The sequence below is a fragment of the Rissa tridactyla genome, chromosome 2 (genome assembly GCF_028500815.1).
Source record: "Rissa tridactyla isolate bRisTri1 chromosome 2, bRisTri1.patW.cur.20221130, whole genome shotgun sequence".
NCBI lineage: Eukaryota > Metazoa > Chordata > Aves > Charadriiformes > Laridae > Rissa > Rissa tridactyla.
The window spans coordinates 78,047,151-78,068,048 of NC_071467.1; the positions used below are offsets into that span (position 1 = coordinate 78,047,151).

At 39.6% G+C, this 20,898-nt stretch overlaps 1 protein-coding gene across 10 annotated transcripts in view; it reads right to left on the reverse strand.

Moving 5' to 3' along the window:
• Positions 1 to 20,898, reverse strand: part of SEMA5A (semaphorin 5A) — a 417,613-nt gene that overhangs the window by 146,346 nt on the left and 250,369 nt on the right. For all 10 annotated transcript variants that reach the window (XM_054193340.1, XM_054193343.1, XM_054193348.1 and 7 more), the window contains 3 exons: positions 19,290 to 19,352; positions 11,442 to 11,540; positions 10,009 to 10,222 (listed from right to left, as the gene is read on the reverse strand). In XM_054193340.1, coding sequence (XP_054049315.1) covers positions 10,009 to 10,222; positions 11,442 to 11,540; positions 19,290 to 19,352 — 376 coding nt within the window. The remainder of the gene's footprint in view (positions 1 to 10,008; positions 10,223 to 11,441; positions 11,541 to 19,289; positions 19,353 to 20,898) is intronic.

A 20,898-nucleotide genomic window follows, 5' to 3' on the forward strand; every position in this document is an offset into this window, starting at 1 on the left:
GGCAAAAGATCTCCAGCATACAACATGGAGCAGTGCTACACAGATACACAAGCCCATGGATTGAAAGCACGAGGTGGCTAGTTGGCACTGCCTCTGGGCAAACATGTTGTAGCGTGCTATTTCTGAAGTTTCCTTACTCAATACAAAGCCTGGGAATCTTTATGGCTTCCTTCATAAAGCAGCACGACTGTCCTGCAAGGATGTTTCCCCACAGACTCTTCTAAGTTATTGCAAAAAAGACGACTGAACCACACGAAGTCAAGATCGCGCTTCAATCCCAAATAATCCAACCGTTTTTCTAAAGGCTGGAGACAAACTTACATTTTCCAGGGAGCACGGTCTCTGCTCTTAAGGAGAAGGCACTTAGAAGGAAGAGACAATGCTTCCCTTTAGATTATTCACCCTTTCCACGCAGGCAGGGAACTCGGGAGACCAAAGAGACCAAGTCCATACTCACTGCCAGGCCGGCCGCAGGTTACGCCGTCTGAGAGTGTCGGGTGCTCCTGGAGGGACTGGTGCAGCTCTGCCACGCAGCACACGCTGACGCTGCAGCCCAGAGAACGGCTCTCCTGTAGCATGAAAGCAAGGGTGCGCTGCACGCCCTGGTAGGCAGCATGAGGACAGATGGGGGGGATTCGGGAGTGCAAAGCTTACTGGGAACGGGATGGGGCACTCTTGTCAAAAGGAGCCAAATGGTGCAGCCCCACCTTTACTGCCTCTTGCTAATGGTGTACAAAGCAAACTCCTCCCTAAGTCACACCCAGGACTTCCCTGGGAAAGCAGTAGCTGGAGTGGTCCAAAACAAGGCTTGGAAGTGAGCCAACAAATAAGCAATACGGATGACCAAGGGTGTCATATGTAAGCTCATTTCCTGGACCTTTTTTATTTAGTGGTGTAGATGTAGTCTGAGTGGGTAAAAGGATGAGAGGAACTGTACAGAGACTTTCTCTGGGAAGAGCAATGGGGAACAGGAGTGTGAGAGCATCTGAGGCAGTCCTGGCCTCTTCTGGCTTCCTGAGCTTTGGAGCAAGAAAGCTGGCTTGTGCTCTTCACCCTTTAAAACTCCACATCCTCTTAAGTAGACTAATATGACTTAATTTACCTAGTTAGTGGATGCTACTGTTTCCAGAGGGAACAAAATGACAGGGAATGATTCGTCTTTTTTTCGGGTGGTAACAGCAATTAACCTTAAGGATTCTAAGGTCCTGAACGTGAAAGAGCTGTGATTTCCTGACTGTCCCTGTGAGAAGTGACCACTCACACATCAAGTGTGAGGCATTCAGAGAGCTGTTCAAAAGTGAAATTAACTCCAGAAATGTGAAAAGAAAGCTGAAATTAGAAGTTTTTCAGATGTAGACACAGATCAGATTTTATATATATATACACACGCAAAATACAGGCAGACGCATAGATATAGGCATGTGTAATATATTCAAAATCTTAGGAGTCTTGATACTGGTCTAATGCTGAATGACATCTGTCTGGAGCTTGTTCATTGACCTCACTAGATCAACGAATCACACCCTCACCCTGTTGGCCTCCAAAGACCTATTTCCTCTAAATATTTGTATTCAGCCAAATACTTAATGGCATTAAATTCTAGGAAGATGCCATTGAGTTTTTCTGAATAAGGTTCAAACTCCAGCTAGAAATGCCTTCCAAAAGGGAAGCTTAACATAATGGAAGCAATTCAAGCTCCAAATGTGCCAGTCTATTTTATTCTTTTTCACCTTAGTGACATAATGAAGTCCATTTCCTATTTGCATTTTGCCATCCCCATATATTCATTAAGTATATTCATTTAGTGTAGTCCTCTGCAGCTGTTGGAAAACAGTATAGATCTTGCATTAGACTGACCAAGCCATCACTGCTCATGAATGTTTAAGGACAAATCTTAATCATAGAGTAAAATTTTCCTATAGCGTTAAACATCTAAAAAGTAATATATAACCTGTAGTCATCATAGTTATATCCATCCTCAGGAGCTGAACTGTAAAATGTTAAGTCCTAGTATAAAACTGGTGGAAATCATTGTTTATTAATAGTTACTTTTCCTCTGTGTTTCATAATTACCCAGGACACATGCTTAAAATGCTAGTCTGTCATAGCATAGCTGGCTACCAGTCTCTTTTGACTACTATTTCTTCTGCAATGCCTCAGCTCTCCGTGATTTCTTTTACATTCTTTCCTAAATTGAAGATTTTATTGGTACGTAAGAGCAAGGACTGCAAAATACACTAAAACTGGGTATGCCTGACACTTTTTCCAATCTTCTCTTATATTGCTGATAGATTTTATAATATAATTCAGTATAATCATAAAAGTGGATGCACTCATTAGATATTACATTTTACTGATGTACTCTAATAAATTCTGAAATGCAATTATTTCTTTTCTGAAAAATAGTTTTCAAATATGGTATTTCAAAATTCCTTGGTTTATTGCCTGTTGCCTTATTTCAAATAAATCTCCTTCATTTTCAAGGTAAAATGTTCTTACATGGCATAATATTTTGCAATTTATTATATAATTTTGCTGATGCAAATTTGCCAGTGACATACTTAGTGACAGAAACCATTCTCTACTCTGATCTACGTGCTCAAGTCCTTGAGAGTCCCATCTGGAGTTCAGTGGATTTTGCGTCACCTATATGCACTGGATAGACACCTTGCATAGCTGTACGCTGGAGGAGGGGCGAGGATAAAAAATATAGAGGACTATCTTAATTCACTCAGAACCTCTAGAGGTTTGGGCTATAGGGATTTATCAAAAACCGCAGAAGTTTGAATGGTTACTTAAAACTCTGAATCCAGAATTCCACATAGACAAAAACAAAAAAAAACCAGCCTTTTTTAAGCAGGTTTTGCCAACCAGCAGGTACGGTGTGGAAAGCAAACCCAATTATAACAGCTTACCCATTTCTCTCCAAACATCTGGACTACCATTTATCTTGGTTTCTCTGAACTAGTTTTGAAGGGAGGGAGAGGATCAAAGGACTTTCCCTGCAGACTTGGTCCTCTTCTCTTTTTTGCTTTTTTTTCTTTTGGAGGTTTTTCTTTTTTCTATAATGAAAGTAAACCAGAGTTCACTTTCATAATCATCCCCTTTCCTTTTCACCCTAAGGCGTGGTATGTCTGCCACTGAAATTCTGTCTCTGCCTGCAATATTTCTGTCCTTCTCCTTTCTTTGGTGGCTGCTGTTTTTCGTATGTTCGTGTTCCCTGAAATTCGTCCATTTTTCTGCTTTCCCCTGGTTGAGATGTATTTCAGGTCTAAGTTGTTTCATTCTCTCTGGCTCACCGTGTATGATCGTTTTCTGCAGCATTAATCAGGCTGATGCTCCTGTCACACCTCTCCACAGCCAGGCACAGATGATCCACTTGCAAGGGTGCCTTTCTTCCTTCCTCTTTCAGCCTCTCTGATTGGCACCTGACATGAGCAGGCTAGATGAGATATAAAAGAACAGGCTCTGTTCTCAGTATTCTCCTAGTCTTTTTCATAAATGGAAGGAGGACCCTGCTGTTTTAGCTAGGATAGATATGAAAAAAAATCCAGCCTTTACAGGAAGTACTGCCTGCCTCTACCATCTGGGTCCCACACTTGGTCCTACACAACAACTCCACGCAGCGCTCCGGGCTTGGGGGAGAGTGGCTGGAAAGCTGCCCAGTGGAAAAGGACATAGGGGTATTGGTCGACAATTGGCTGAATAGAAGCCAGTAGCGTGCCCAGGTAGCCAAAAGCATCCTGGCCTTTATCAGGAATAGCGTGGCCAGCAGGACTAGGGAAGTGATTGTCCCCCTGTACTCAGCACTGCTGAGGCTGCACCTCGAGTACTGTGTTCAGTTCTGGGCCTCTCACTAGAAGAAAGACATTGAGGTGCTGGAGAATGTCTAAAGAAGAGAAATGAAGCTGGTGAACGGTCAAGAGCACAAGTCTTATGAGGAGTGGCTGAGGGAACTGTGATTGTTTAGCCTGGAGCAAAGGAGGCTGAGGGGAGACCTTATCGCTCTCTACAACTACCTGAAAGGAGGTTGTAGAGAGGTGGGGGTCAGTCTCTTCTCCCAAGTAACAGGTGATAGGATGAGAGGAAGTTGCACCAGGGAAGGTTTAGATTGGACATTAAGAAAAAATTCTTCCCTGAAAGGGTTATCGAGCATTGGCACAGGGTGCCCAGGGAAGTGGTTGAGTCACCATCCCTGGAGGTATTTAAAAGACACTTAGATGCGCAGTTTAGTCACATGGTTTAGTGGTGGACTTGGTTGGTTCTATTTTAGATGGGTGAGGAAATGCTATGAAGGCGTTTTGTAATAACTTAGTCTGGCGTTGGAGAAAGGAGGTCAAGGGAGGCACCTCCACCTCACATCAAACTTACTGCTCTCCTACTTGTCATTGCCATCTGGGAGAAGATACACAGCTTTGAATGGAAAAACACAGGAAAACTGCCCAAATTTTTTGTCTAGTAGAAGCTCCAGTGAAGAAGTCTAAGGATGGGTTTCAAAATCAGCAGTCATTTCCCTCCTATTTTAGGATACTGGCAAAAAGCCTGATAAAAGAACAGAACCAACCTTATGGGTGGCACTACCAAAGGAAACTACTTATGTTCTTGCAAAATAAGCAACAACTGGTAGCATATACTTTGCATATTTTCAGTCAGGTCTCTTATCTGAAAGCTGAAGATGAAATTGCACATCTGAAGAATACACGGATTTTGAGTTACGTAAAATATTACATAATAAGAAAAGCTTGCACGAGGTAATTACACAAGGCTTTTCATTAAAAAACCAGAAAAACGAAAGGATAACCCTGAATTATTATAGCTATTTCCATTAATCCTTAAAGGCAAAAGTGAAAGGATTAATTTTTGTTCTTATGTCATAATTTCTCTCCACATATCCTACTAGCAGCAAGGGTTATAATAAAAGTCCGCTAACAAACAATAATAGGAATGGAGGCAGAGCTGTATTAAGCACCGCTAACCAAGCCACCTTTGTAAGAATTTTACTTTTACCGTTACTTGTGAAGACTAAAAGTACCTACTCTAGATTAATAAGCTTTTTATCAAGTAAAACATTTTTAAGAAAGTGATCTCAGAAGAACTATTTTAAGGGTATCTAATAACCAAATGCTTAGGGCACCAAGAAGAAAAAGTGATAATATTATGTCTACCAGCAGAGCAGAACAATCCAAACATTTCTATACTCTTCTCAGCTGGAAAGGCTTCTAATCTGTATGAAATTTTATTTTAATTTTTTTTTTTTCTGTTTGGGGGCTACATCTGATATAAAATTAGATTTTAATCATCTATGGTCTGGCCACTGATGAAGTGATTTGACATCTACAACAAGGTTTTTATTTATTTAACGTGTTCCAATAGCATCTATCATTATATGCCTAGGATAAAGAAAACAACTTAAATGTATTTCAAGCTAGTTGGAGATCCAAGCAATTGTAAGCAAAGGCATCTGACAAATTATGAAACCAAACGTCCCAGTGTTTCTCCATGTGAAGAAACAGAAAGGGACTGATTGAGATTTCAATTTTTTCTTTAATCTGTTTTGCCCTTTTATTGGCTAGGTGAAGCAAACAGACATTATAGACTAAAGCAAACTTTCACACTGAGGCATCAGATCAAATATTTACTGATTTGAGGGGGTGAATTAAAAGGAGAAATACCTTTACTAATTGTAAATGTTGGACTACAGAAAAAATTTCTAAATCTAAGCAGCGGAGGCTTTTCCTCGCCAATCTGGACCCACTGCAACTTGCAGACTACAAATATAGCTATTCCATTTGCCTCCGTCCTCTAGAGCAAATGATAATGGATTCTGCCCCTGCTGCACTTTGCAGATCAACTCTAAAGGAAAGTCTAATTAGAAGCATACTACAACAGTCAACTCTGGATATGACTTAAACTCTATGTTACACTGAGAGCTTAAAGAGACTCAAATAAACAGCATGCCAGCTGTAAATCAAGGTGTACTTTTTTTTTTTAATGAAAGATTTATTTATTTGTTATCATTTAATAATTTCCAAAGCAGGCTGCTACAGCAGACTATTCTTTTTATGAAATACTACAAAAGCAATTTTAAAACGTTCTAGCAACATGCTGCCCTTTACTAATTTGAGCAGTTGGCTGAAGCTCAAGGTCTTACCGATTGCTTTGGTCAGGAGAAGAAATCAATGGAAGAGCTCTCTGCTTTAGACATAATCCTCAATGTGCGCTGTATTACCTCAAATTGTTTCTCCCAAGCACAGAAGTACTTGAACACAGACTCGGAGAGAAAGAGAGGAGAGTAGGTAGCAGAACAACACGCCTTAAAGAATAAATTACTACTTCTATAATAAGCAGCCTTTCTGCCTTCTTCATTTCTTTATGCATAAATATATTCACTTGAGTAACTTCAAGCATTAGTTTTTTCTCTACATGAGAAGAGAAGGCCAAAACATGACATCATGAGAGGGAGAGGTGGGTTCTGTGTTTCACGTTTTGAGGTTTCCTATCCTGCAGCCAGCTGGGCTGTTGGACGGGAAGAACACTGGTTTGCAGCAGTTGTTAACTCATCTGGGTCATCATGTTCCTCTTGATTGAGAATAGTGACAGAGTACTGACAGGGTTGGCAAGAAAAGTGAGAGTAACATGGTGTCTGTCTCTTCACTGTCAGATGATAAATTCCTTGTGAGGAACCCAACCTGTAGAACTGCTGAACTATGGTGAATGCTCAGGTCATAGAACTAAGGTAGTCTGGTCCTTCAACGGCACCTCCTCATGGAGATGACTGTGGTCAAAAAGCTGCTCACTGCATTTGGTCCAGCTGCATTTAACGTTGTGTATAGGAGCACCAAGAAGACAGAAATAGGCACCATAAGCAGAGCATTGATTTCTTTTTGTAGAAGAGAAGGGAAGTTCTGAGGTAAAAAAAATTACAGATGGTGATCATACTCAAAGGTAATCACGAGCTGAATAGATTACTACTCCTAATGGTAAAAGACAGCAGGTTTAATAACTGCCTCCAGATGCTTTTTTCCTCCATCACGGAAGAAAACATAACTATTTCCACTATTTCCAAAATAGGAAAATCTTTTAGGAATTGCACAGATATCTGTAACATTTGGCCCACAGTTCTGCCTATTAAAAATTGTCAAAACAGACAAAATTCAAGCAAGTCAAATCTCGAATACTGTCAGCAGGTTGTCTAGTGGGTATACAAACAGCATATTCAGAGACCCTCTGAGATGTCTCTGCAATAACTAGCTCCAGCCAACAACAGCATTTCTGTGTTGGCAGCGTTGCTGTGTTGTCCATCTACCCTTTTGCATCAGCACTTGCTCAGGATCTTTGTGCTTCACATACTATGGGTTCACTGAACTTTCCTTTTTCCTTTCAGTTACACTCTCAGTATATTCTTGTAGCTTACTTTTACGCATATTCTGAATAATTCATATTTTTAACCAAGCTATTCCAACTCTTCATCACCCCAGATAATTGAATGTATCAAGAAAATGATAATACAGAAATGAAAGTTCACGGACTTCTCCATACTCTACTAAGGTTAAGTACCTGATCAGAATGATGCTTAGTAACACATGCTGAAAATAACTGCTAACTTACCTATTCAGCCGATGCGGATTGCTTCCAGACCTATCAAGCCCCCAGTAGAAGGCAGGGTCTGATAACAAATACATGACTCTGGCAGGCCATCAACTTAAATGTACTTTATTTGTGATATCTGTGATTCTAGAAGCTGAAATCATAGCACGGGTATATGGGATCTCACCCTAGCCATGTGACGTATCAGCTCTATTTTCTTCTATATACAGACCTTCTGACAATTAAGATGAGGATCACTGTGATGAAGACTGAGAGCTTCCCATGTCTGGATCCTTCTCCGCAAGTTACAGTGAACACTGACAGCAGGCTGCATAAACACATGGGCATGTCCATTTGGCCTGACCGATGGCATTGAAAACTGAGAGAAGTGCGCTAGCCATTGAAGTAAAAAATGTCTTTATTGCGTAGCCGTAAAACACAGAGCAAGATAATCAGCTGTGGTTTAGAGTACTGCCATCGCCACCAGAGATGGTTTGAACGAGTCCGGTGTGATTTGCAGAGTAGAAAATCGAAGTGAGAAAAAACATTGCACCTTTGAAAGAAACATGGATGTAAAAGAAGAACTTACTTCAAATTGGAAACATTCACAAGCACATGTGCATGCACATGCATCCCTAAACCAAGGCTGAATTTGAATAACTGTCAGCTACTGCAGCTGAACAGATATGGACTAGGAAGCTTCCATTCCAGTTGATGACTGACTTTTCTTGCAGGATCATCTATGTTACTTTCTCACTGAAAGAAGCAAAAATCTTCACTTCAATCTAAGCACTGAAGTACTAGTACAGTTTCTTGGCACTGAGTCACATGTAAGCAGGAAAATTGACATTAAAGCAGATGAATCCCCAACTTAAGCAGATGAATCCCCAACTCTTAAGATACCCCAGAAGTCGTTCCCCCTCCCTTTCACATAGGTAACTGGGCTGCTTCCAGCCTTTTATTTGATCTGCTTGAACTGGCTCCAATTACAAAACTCATCTTGTTTGTCCTCCCCAAAGATAAAAGCCACACTTCCTGGCAATGTAATTCTAAACAGTTTTAAGGCAGAAGAATGAGCCCTAACAGAGAATGTATAGGTGTAGCTGAAGCTTTAAATAGAGAAAATGTAAATACAGTAAATCTGATTAATTAGATGAGTCTGTGGGGGAATTTTAGTGTGCCCTTTGGTACAAAACATATCCAGTGAAACTGAAAATATGAAGATTTTTTTCCCTTTGACAGAAGCACCCAGGTGTGGCACAGCAATTAGTTCCAATACCATGGCTGTGTTGACAAAGGGTTCCTGAACAGGGATATCTATACAAGGAGTCCATTTTTCCTCTCATTTCTTTTGCACTGCTGTAATTCTGTTCCATTCCATGGAGTTTGATTTTGTTTTGTTAATTAATATTCTAAAATCAGCTGACCTTCAGAGAAGGTCACAAATTTCTCCAAGCTACCTCTGATGGCTTCTTTGTACAAGAAAAATACACCAAGCAAATGTGCGTAATTCAGCATTTAGATTATGTAAGAACTGAAATACTAAAAATAAAGTCTGTCACTTGCAGCTGACCTAATGTTCTGAAGTTGGAAGGGTTTATGCTTGTACTTAATTTCAAACATGAGAATAATCCCATCATAACATGAAATGCACTGTGGGAATAGTGACTGTCGTGTAACATAGCAGGAGTTATGAAAATAAGGGTTTTTTTCTACTGGGACAGGCATAGACAAAATACAATATACCTAATTTTACATTTTATGTTAAATAATAATTTTCGCTTTAGAAGAACCTGCTTCTTTTTCATAATACACCAAATGGCAACTGTCCCTGTTACATCTCAGGAATACCTATCAGTTTACAGCTTCCCCCAGCTGGAAATCCTCACCAGGTGATTAACAACCATGACACAGGAGTCATTGCTAGAACACAATCTTATGATACATTTTGCAGGCTAGTCCCTACCCTTTGGCTATAATAAGCATCAAAAGCATCAGTCTGCCACCTAAGCAGTTTGAAACCACAACTTTTTCTGCTTGTCAAGGCTGGGACCTGCAAGGAAAGCCAGGAGAATTCCTTTCATTCTAAACTGTTTTATTTTCTACCTTAGGTTTTTGAAGGACTCAACAAAAGAATGCTCAAGGCAAGCTACTGCTCTTGGCTGACTCAGCTTTGCCATGTAAGCGCACCTGAGAGATACAGTACAGATCATCCCTACGCCTGCAAACATGACCTATATATTTAAGTACACATCTACAAACTGCAGCTGTATTCTAGTAAAATAAAAAATGTATTACGCAAAATAACTTTAAAATGAGATAAACAGTACTCTAAAAACATTCAAATTGTCAGAATGGAATTTCAAGACCTAGAGAACATGGGTTAAAAAGAGATGAGTCTCATGGTCCACCAACACTCACCATTCAGCCACTTGGAGTTGTACTGTGCAGTGCGGAGAGGAGGAAGGGCACCCAGGCTGCGATAAATGGCAGGATCTCTTCCTGGGAAATCCATGGCTGTAGCAGCATATAATTCCCCACTGGAAGTGAGCAGAGCAGTGGAGTTGTGCTGGGGACTATAAGGACAACGAGCCATGCCACTGATCTGATCATGTATCTCTGTCAAGTTATTTAACTGTAAGAGTAAGAAAAAGGGATTAAAATGACCTTAAAATTATCATTTCAGCCAAGCTGCATCAAACTGAGCAAAATCCTGTAATAAACACCAGTCATCTGCTTAGGTATTGTAAAACGGGAACGAGCTGACCTTTACATCAATCTGAAACTGTCTCATCTAGAAAGTTTTACTGTAATGGTGTCTGATCTCACTTCTGACCCTTCGGTATGTAAAACATGCAAGTTTATCATTAGCCACCGTACCTAAAATGTACTAACTTAGAAGCAACGCAAAAATAAATTATCTCTACACAGATTGTTATTATGGAAACCAAAACCAGATCTTATTGCCAGAACCAACTAAGGGATTCACCACAGCAAGTGGTCAGAGAATAAAAAAAAAAAAAAAAAAAATTACTTGTTTTGTTGGTGTGTTCTAGGAAAGAATCTCACGTGAAAAATGAGATTAAAAAAAGCTTTCCGGTTGAGCAGAACTATCTCTCTGATTTAGTATCCCTAATACTTTCATCCATAAACCACAGTATGATGTTAATACGTTATTTGAAAATAAAGGTACAATCGGTTTAAATATAATAAATGTGCCAAGGAGGTTTTTCATGATACAGCTATTCTTTGCACTTAAATTTCTCTCCCCTCCTGAAATAAATAGACAGCTTAGTCCAAACAGTGACATTTTGATTTTTATTATGACTACTGTTGATCCTTAATGGACTTTCTTTCTTTGATACATATAAATTACAAGTTTGGGTGGGTTTTTTTTTTTTTTTTCAGAAACAGAATGACAGATTTTCTCAACCAAGATTTCTCATTCTTGCCAGGCAGAAATCACTGATACGGGTACTCTCACCTTCTCCAGAACTACACAGATACAGTATGCAGCTCCCTGACTACATTTTATGACTAAACCAGTTGATGCCAACCAAACCTGAAAGATTGGCAGAAGTCTTAGAAATACCTAAGGTTCATGAAAATTGGCATGTAGGAGGAACTGAGCTGCTCATAGCTGTGCTCTCTCCCACAGCGGAGGAAAATACTGCAAAAAGAGATCATCGGTTAACTCTCCTCTTTGGCCTGCCACTAGCTAAATCAGCCTTTTACACATCAGCTCACCCATCAATACGCAAATAGCCTGGACTCAACAACAGCCTTCTCTGCCTTTTAAACTGCTGGCCCAGAACAGGGACTTGAGCCTGTGGGATGAAACGTTTAACTCATACCGTCCGATTAGTGCAGATAGGAGTGAACGCATTGGTTCCACAGGTAAAGAGATGGTTGCCTCCAACAAGAAGCACTCGAATGTAGTTCTGGCATTCCTCCTGCCATGCAGAAAAAAAAAAAGAATGTTCAATGATACTTCAAAGGATAACGGAAACTAATTACAATTTGCTTTTCATGGTTATGAGTCCACACATAAAAATTCAGGGGAACAAGGCTTAAGCATACCTGATGTATTAGCAGTCATGATATACATAGATTTCCTAACTACAACACACGCATCCATCAATGGTTGTGAAAAGTTCTTAACAGAATAACAATAAACCTCTTCAGTACCGAAGATTTCTTTTAAGTGTGTATTACAAAGGTTTAGCTAAACTCTGAAGTGATAGATGCTGACTTAAATAATACACTGCTGTCTCAAGAGATCAGATGCTGTTTTCAAAGACAGATCAGGCCAAGGGAGGAAGTTAAGAGGAAAACAGGAGAAAAAAACAGGTTGTCAGCAACATGAGTATGTTGAAAACAGTATCAATAAAATTCTTGAGATGTCCAGAGGCAGATTTGTCTCTACTAGTTACATAAGTTGCACGATATGTTTTATTAGAAGCACCTATGTTTTTGTTAATTTGAAGTTTCTCAAGAAATGTCATTACCTCAATATATAGATGCTCACCCCTCAAGTAATCTTAAATGTTTTTTACCCCATTAGAATGTGTGAAGGCTTTATGATGTTCATTTCTCTCATTTCAGAAGCTAGAAACCACCAGCAATTTCTAGTGTTTATTCAGAGAGCTTTCTGCAGTACTAAAAATCTCCCAGAACTGTATATAGGAGAGATTCAAGCACTCCTCCTGCAAAAATGGACATCCCTATCTAATAAAATGAAAAAGATCAACAATATGCTTGGAGAAAATAAAGTTTTCAGGAACGCTCTATTTGAATGCTCTCTAGCATTCATTCACAAGATAGTCTCATGCAAAGCATTAAAAAAAAAACACTTGTGAAAATACATCTACGCAACCGATATTAAATGGAATCATGTAAGTAAATCCATGCAATAGTAATGGTGCAGAAGTCCCATTATGTGACCCACAGTTAGATTAAATATTTTGCTTCTTTATCTTGAAAAAAGACTCTCATTCTGGAAGACAGGAAATATAATCCTGAATAAATTGAACAGGCACAAAACAGATTGCAAAGCAAGATCGGCAAAATACTTTAAAGATCTCTGAGAAAACTCTCAAAATTTATCACCTATACCTTTCCTCATACAAAACAAAATTAGAAAGACCCACAACCTCCTTCCTATAAAATCTCAAAAAAACCCACCTCTCTGAAAAAATACCCCCAGACCCCACATTTGCATTAGTCTCACATGAAAATGCAGTTGTCTTTGAGCCTTTAAAGGTAAGTGTGAAACAACTTAGAATTAAGATTTGATTCCCACTGGGTAAAAATACATCTTATCTTGAATTTACCAAAACTGTCATCTTAATATTCTTTCAACTAAACAGAAGCCAACATGAAAACATATAACAGAGTTAGGAAGTACAACAAGACTTTTAAAAAATAATTATTTCACTTCTGGGCAGTTTCCCTGTTTCAGATTGTTTTAACTACACTAAAAAAAAAAATAATGCAATTCCTCCTTTTTCTTTTTTTTTTTTTTTTTGGGAAGGGTGTTCAGGGACATTCACAGAATATAACACAGTAATTTAATTCTTTGTTCTGTTTCGATCCTGCCCTTTGCAGCAAGCCGTGGAATTTAAGTGTAGGAAAAATAAGTGGGTTCTGACATTACAACCTATCCAACCTCTCCTCTTCATATTCCAGAGCTCCCTGAAATAGTGCCATTGCCAAATTACTTGCACGCTGATCACCCACTCTTTCTGTTCAAAAATAATGTTAATTTTTTAAACTCTGACATTCCTAGGATTCACAAGATTCTTTTCTTTCATGTTCCCAAGTCCTGTGCCAACTTCACAATAATCCATATTGCAACAGGGCAAATAAGATATCTCATATCAAATTTTGCTGGGTACATAGTACAACAAAATCAAAACTGAAAGAACAGCTTTTATAATCGGTTATTTTCTTCATATGACAAATCCCCAACAATGCAAAACAAATTAAAAAAATAGTCATGAATAAAACAATCAACACCCAAAAACATATTGAAAAAGAACTCAAGTTTTTTAATTGTTCAGAGTCACTTTTCTAGCTCTGGAGTCAAGCTCAGCTGTACTAGTTCACTTTTTAGATGTGCAAAAAAGAGATGTGTGTTGTAGATGTGGCAAAGGACTTCAAAACCAAAGGTTTTTTTAAGTTTGGAGGGTGGTGGTAGGTTTGGTGGCCAACTTTCATGAGTCTTAATCTCCATTTCATCTTGACCTCTATGCCATATACTTTCCTACTCTCTTATAAAAATATCTCTGAAAGAAATTCATTTTGCAAGTACTTTCTACTTTTATATCAGCATACCTGAAACAAAATGCAATTATTAGAAACAATTCAGCAGCCAAGTAGGCTAGGTTGCTACTTAAGTTTAAAACCAACTTGACAGTTCAAGGACAACCTGGCTTCATATGGTTATCCATTTGCAGCAATGTTTCTTATATAGGCTAACGTTTTAAAGCACACTTGTGTTTAATTTTTAAATACTTTTTAATATGGTCCTCTCCAGAAGGAAATGGGAGACCTGGTTATTCGGGATATGGAGAAGGGTGAGGTACTCAATGACTTTTTTTTGCCTCAGTCTTCACTGGCAAAGGCTCTAGCCACGCCACCCAAGCCACAGAAGGCAAAGGCAGGGACAGGGAGAATGACATACTGCCCACGGTAGGAGAAGATCAGGTTCAAGACTATCTGAGGAACCTTAAGGTGCACAAGTCCATGGAACCTGATGAGATTCATCTGTGAGTCCTGAGGCAACTGGAGGATGAATTTGCTAAGCTACTATCCATCATATTTGAGAAGTCGTGGCAGTCTGGTGAAGTTCCCACTGACTGGAAAAGGGGAAACATAACCCCCATTTTCAGAAAGGAAAAAAAAGACCTGGGGCACTACAGGCCAGTCAGTCTCACCTCTGTGCCTGGCAAGATCACAGAGCAGATCCTCCTGGAAACTCTGCTGAGGCACATGGAAAATAAGGAGGTGACTAGTGACAACCACATGGCTTCACTAAAGGCAAATCATGCCCGACAAATTTGGTGGCCTTCTATGATGGGGTTACAGTGTTGGTGGATAAGGGAAGAGTAACTGACATCATTTACCTGGACTTGTGCAAGGCATTTGACATTGTCCAGTGCGACATCTTTTTGGGACCAGTACTGTTTAACATCTTTGTTGGCGACATGGATGGTGGGATTGAATGCATCCTCAGCAAGTTTGCCAAAGACACCAAGCTGCATGGAACAGTCAACATGCTGGAGGGAAAGGATGCCATCGAGAGGGACCTTGACAGGCTTGTGAGGTGGGCCTGTGCAAACCTCATGAAATTCAACAAGGTCAAGTGCGAGGTCCTACATCTGGGTCATGGCAATCCCAAGCACAAATACAGGTTGGGTGGAGAATGGATTGAGAGCAGTGCTGAGGAGAAGGACTTGTGGGTGTTGGTGGATAAGAAGCTCAACATGAGCCGGCAGTGTGTGCTCTCAGCCCAGAAGGCCAACTGTATCCTGGGCTGCAACAAGAGAAGTGTGGCCAGTTGAGGGAGGTGATTCTCCCCCTCTACTCTGCTCTGGCGAGATCCCCACCTTCAGTACTGCATACAGCTCTGAGGCCTCCAACATAAGAAGGATATGAACCTTTTGAGGCAAGTCCAGAGGAGGGCCATGAAGATGATCAGAGGGGTGGAGCATCTTTCCTGTGAAGACAGACTGAGAGAGTTGGGGTTGTAAAGCCTGGAGAAGAGAAGGCTCCAGGGAGACCTTATAGCAGCCTTCCAGTACCTAAAGGGGGCCTACAGGAGAAAGGGGGAGGGACTCTTTATCAGGGAGTGTAGTGATAGGATGAGGCGTAACAGTGTTAAACTGAAAGAGGGTAGATTTAGATTAGGTATTAGGAAGAAATTCTTCACTCGTCAGGGTGCCCCATCCGTGGAGGTATTCAAGGCCAGGTTGGATGGGGCTCTGAGTAACCTAGTCTAGTGGGAGGTGTCCCTGCCCATGGCAGGGGGTTGGAACTAGATGATCTTTAAGGTCCCTTCCAACCATTCTATGATTCTACTTTTATTGAAAGTTCAGATGCTAACACACACAGCCATTAGAATCTGAAATAAGCAAGGGATAAGAGACTTCAATGATATATATATATATATATATTAATCTCTCTTTGGTTATTGTATTTTTACCATGTGTATTTATATTTTTTCTTTATAACAGTCCCTACCACCAGTGCCAGTCTGAATTGCCTAATTTATTCTCTTAGCCATGTATGTTGTTTTAAACTTCTAAATGCTAACACATGCTGGCCACAAGGACATAATTTTGTCTGGCTCACTCCTGGAGCCACTAGTTATTTTAAGCAACAGCTTAAACTGGTGGATAAATGTCTGAAGTCTCAGTAACAAACATCAGCCTTCAAAAGTCAAGTGTGCATTACCCTGTCAAATGTGACAGATGTCCCTATATATTTTCCCCTTCAGCTCTTTTCCCTCGTTGGCTCCTAAAGCATAAAGAACAACAACTACTGCTAACAGCTAGAGGCAAAAATTCTGTGCAGCTTGTTTCTCAAAAGAAAGAGAGGAGAAAAAAAAAAAAAGAGTTGTGTTTAACTGACCATTATCTCAAAAATACTAGAGTTGCTTCAGGGTTCAAAGCTATCTTCAGGTTTTAGGGCACTCCATCAGCAAACTGACTTTTAGTTTTTCCGCCTGAACTCATTGCGCCCATGCTGCTCTGTGGGCAGCAGAGCTTCAAAAGAAACCAGGATTTGAATAAGTTACCCACAGCTGTCCTTGTAATTCTCATCTCCCTTTCGCCACAGGCTGGGCTGGCCTTGTGTATTTTGTCTCCAGTCTTTCCTGTCCCTTCCCTACAGTCACACGTCTGCCCTGAAAGCTGAAGTCGCCCTGAAAATTGTTATAGAAATGCAACCCCCAGTAACTGTCCAATTTGGGCTACTACAACAAGTAGTAAGGAAGCACTCTTCCTGCTAACAGTAACTGGAATTGTGTCTCCCAGGGGATTTCCTCTGAAAAGGGACAACTCTCTGCAGCACTGGGGTGAATTCCTCAGTTTTTCCAAGGGAAGGCTTTTGTGGTTTGATTAGAAAGGGCAGCACTTCACAGATCAGGTGCTTTCCTCATCTGCATGCTTAAGTCCTCCCTATACAGAGAATACAGTGACCCTGGTTTAGCCTTGGACATAAGGCAATAAAAGACAATCATTAGTCTATCCTTTCTCTGGCTTTAAATTTATCCTTTGATTTTAACCTCTGTCACATCAGTGAAAGCAAAAGAGGCATGAAAAGTTCAAAAAGACAGTCATTCCAGCTGGGTAGGTTGCCTCAGTCAAAATCTCTGCATTCTCCAGCAACTCCCACATGCAGCCTTCAGGCCACAAGTCTGTACACCAAAAAAAAAGCCCTATGGTAACGATAAGAACAGAACTATTTCCTCCCAGGATTATCTTTGAATGTAATAAAATATAAGGATTGCACTTCTCCTCTAGACTGTGAATGAGGAACAAGGCTATGGATCCAAAAGAAACACTAAATCTTTATCCAACTAATAACAATACTAAGAAACAATCTCAGAGGTCATGATTAGAATAGCGTATATACTATTTTACAGTGACAGTATAACTTCCAATCACGAGCTTCTTCAAAAGGGTGTGATGAGCATGAATGAAAATCCGCATGTATGTACTACACTAAGGTCCATTCTAAAATGCATTTCACCAGTGTGAAGTTGTTTAAGAGCAACATATGCTTCTGCGTTGTTGAATCAAATGTGGATCTTACATTACAAACCGTATTCTCAACATAATACTCAAAAGTACGCTACTATAGTCTCACATTTACCATTCCTTCTATCCATCACGTTAGATCACAGTCACTTCACTTTCACTGCGCAGTCACTGTGACTTTCAGATAGGTTGAATGTTATTCTCACAATCTTAAACTTGGAAAAATCACTGTGAAACAAAAGCACAAACTTTTATTTACACAATGCATTCCTACCATGACAGTTTCTACTCTGATACTGCAATCTGCCATATTATGTTGTCACTTGAGCACGTGCTCTTACTTCAGAGCACTGTCCTCTGAAAGCTAAGGATGAAGGCTTGAGGGTTATATTACATGAAGAAGCATAAATTTTGTAGGGAGAAATAACAACTTACAAAGTGAAACATTTGCTTAAAATATGAGGTCCCAAAAGTTCTTTCTTTTCTTACCACAAACTGACAAGTAAGCATGTAGTAAGCCTTCTGATCTATAATCTATTTCTGCCCTTTAAGCCTTCACAAATAACTTGATTCACCAGAGTTTGTCTACTTAAATTAGAAATCTTTAAGTAAAATCCAACCCATTACTTTCCTCTAGCTATTAATGCTTTCTGTATACCTAGAAAATCCTGCACTTTAATGGACAGTGACCAGTAACTCCTAAATATTTCTTTCCCACACTGGGATGGAAAGAAAGGGAATGGAGGACAAAGAACGCAACACCATTCTCTTAATGCCTTTTCCCAGTACAGTAAACTCATTTCTACAGTGAAAGATGCTCCTCCATAAAGACAATCACCTCCCATGCATGAAGCTTTACACTACGTATTCACTACACTTGCTTTTTTTCCCCGAAGTAATTCTGTCTTTTTCTCTCCTCACAGTACAGCACGCCCTGCTTCTGAAGTGAGGCCTTCTCCACCTTTAGTCTCAAATGGAAATGAATAGGCCAATGGTACAAAAAACCAAGTATTTTCCAGCATTTATTAAAAAAAGCTAGAAATGAACTGTTCAACGGGAGAAGTTAAAAAGTCAGTGATAAGATGACTGTGCAGAAGAGAATCCTCCTCTACTAGATGGTAGAAGCTTTTGGAATATCTTTTTGAAGCTTGGGGTTTTTTGAGTTTTGCACATCAATAACATATGCTGACGTGTTCTACTGAACACAAGTGCGCCCTTTTGCAGTTATCGCTGTTGATGTGTTTTCCCATTAAGTTTTAACACAATTAACTTTAATCATTAAACAGTATAATAATTACAGACATAAATTGTATAAATTTCTAACTGGGTTTATAACTAATTTGATAACTAGCTTCAGCTTAGGACCGCCACAAAAGCACAGCATTGATATAGGTTCCAGCTTAGCATTACACTTACCTGTGCTGAATAAAAGAAATTGTAGCTGGCCAGATAAGGAATTGTTTCTGAATACTAAAAATATATCAAGTCCCATGCCTAAAAAGTTGGTGAATTTCATATTATTTTCTTTAGAGTGCCAGGAGATACGAAATATAAAAGTTCCTAAAATTGCATCTAATACACAGGGAAATCAATTGAGGATTTTACAGAGTAATTACACAGTTATTTGGGATTTACAGCACTGAAAATGAAGTGAGAATACAGTGTATTACAGATGACATGTTGTACAGTCAAAACAATAAACTGGAAACTAACGTTCTTGATCATTTCAGAAAAGAATCATGTGACTGTATCTCTCACCCCACACTCCCCATATTGTTTTTTATTCCTTTGCTTGTACATCAGTGTCAGCCTCCTTTCCTGCAACTCTCTTCGGCAAGGGAGACAGTAAAAATGTATAAGGTAGAGATTTATACACTGAATTACACCTGCAATTAACATACAAATTGTATTAAAGCAGAACAGCTGTCTCATGCTTACCTTTGATTTGCCTTTACTGTAACAGGCTCTTTTAGTAGCTTCATCACATTGCCATTCCACTGCCTGCAACCAACAGGAATTAGTTAGAAATGCAGGGAACACAAGAAATATAAACCTCAGAGCTACCTAAGCCCATGCTTGAGATATGTGCGTGAGACATACTAATGATTAGCTGTGGCTGATTCTATCCATAATCACCTTATATGCTTTTTCTCCTTAGAAATGGAGTTTTGCTGTTGATGGGTTTTTGGTGTCAATCTGAAGTGAGGCTGGCCATCCTCATGATTCACTGTACCTACCGCTACAGCAGAAACAACCACAGTCACATTTGATGCTATTTAGCCACTTTTTTATGAGTTTTATTAAGGTAAAAAGTTTGGAACACAAAGAAAGGCTGAACCCCTCTCCCCAGCAGGGCTGGGCTGCATCACCACAGCATCCGAGGTCAGCTCTGCTGAGAGACCTTGCACTGTGGGAAAGTGTGCCCTGTTGTGGTTTTTGCAGTATTTATCTCAAGCATCAAATGGAGATTTTAATTTCTCAAGGTATGACTGCAGCACTAATCAGAAGCACTAAAACATCCATTCCAAGAAAGGCACAACAGGCAGACGCATACAAGACAACACCGGAACGGAGCACTGCAAAGCAGAAGCAATTTATCCTCATTTTTGAGCTGTCTCTCTGCTTAAACAGATTTATGCCAGGACTGTAATGCCTAGTCTGCATTACTACAGTTTCACTGCATGAGTTAATTCCAATTATTTCCATATTTAACATTCAACAGCTATGACTTAGGAACTCTATTGTTCAGTGGAGCAGGTCGTCTGCTTGGCATTTATGTGCCAATACGTGTACATATTTGAATGCCTGTATATGCGGTGTAGTCAAAGTGCATTTTAAACCACCCTGCATTCTTTCACTTTCACAGTGCACATCCCTGTGTTCTTTAGATAAAAATTCCACAAAACACTTCAAGTTTTATCAGGAAGAACTGAGATTTCTAAACCAACTACTGCTGCTTAATTACTGAAAGAACAGCTTTTTCACTTTTATTTACCAGGAACTAATGAAAGACCATTCATTCAGATTTAATATAGGTAATGTTTTGTACCTGTCTTTTAATGGAGACTATATTAATAGCAAGTAGACTCTATAATTAATAAAAATAATAGGGTGAAAGCTTATTTAAACTAAGGGTGAAAATGCCTTCAAAGTATACTATGCAGTACTCTGATTTGTGTTTCAACAAGCCCAAGAATGAGCTTTTCCGTTTCAGGGGAAAAAAAAAGACTTATAAAAACTAATGCCATTACTTCTCTTCCTCCACCCCAAACCTTCCCATTTACAGCATTTGCTTTTGCAGATGAACAACTACAGCATACTGGGGAATATACTGAAAACTGGAAGAATCCACTTGTGAATGACCCTAGCTTTTATAAAAAAACCTGTATCTAGCAGCATGAAAGAAATCTCATACTGAATTAGAAGAAAAAGCAGCAGTATGCCAGACAAAAAAGCAGGAATGACTTTAATTTTTTGAATCTGTAATGTGAAAAGCAATTTATGGCCATAACAGAAATCCCAGTATAAAAGACTGCTCTTGGATGAC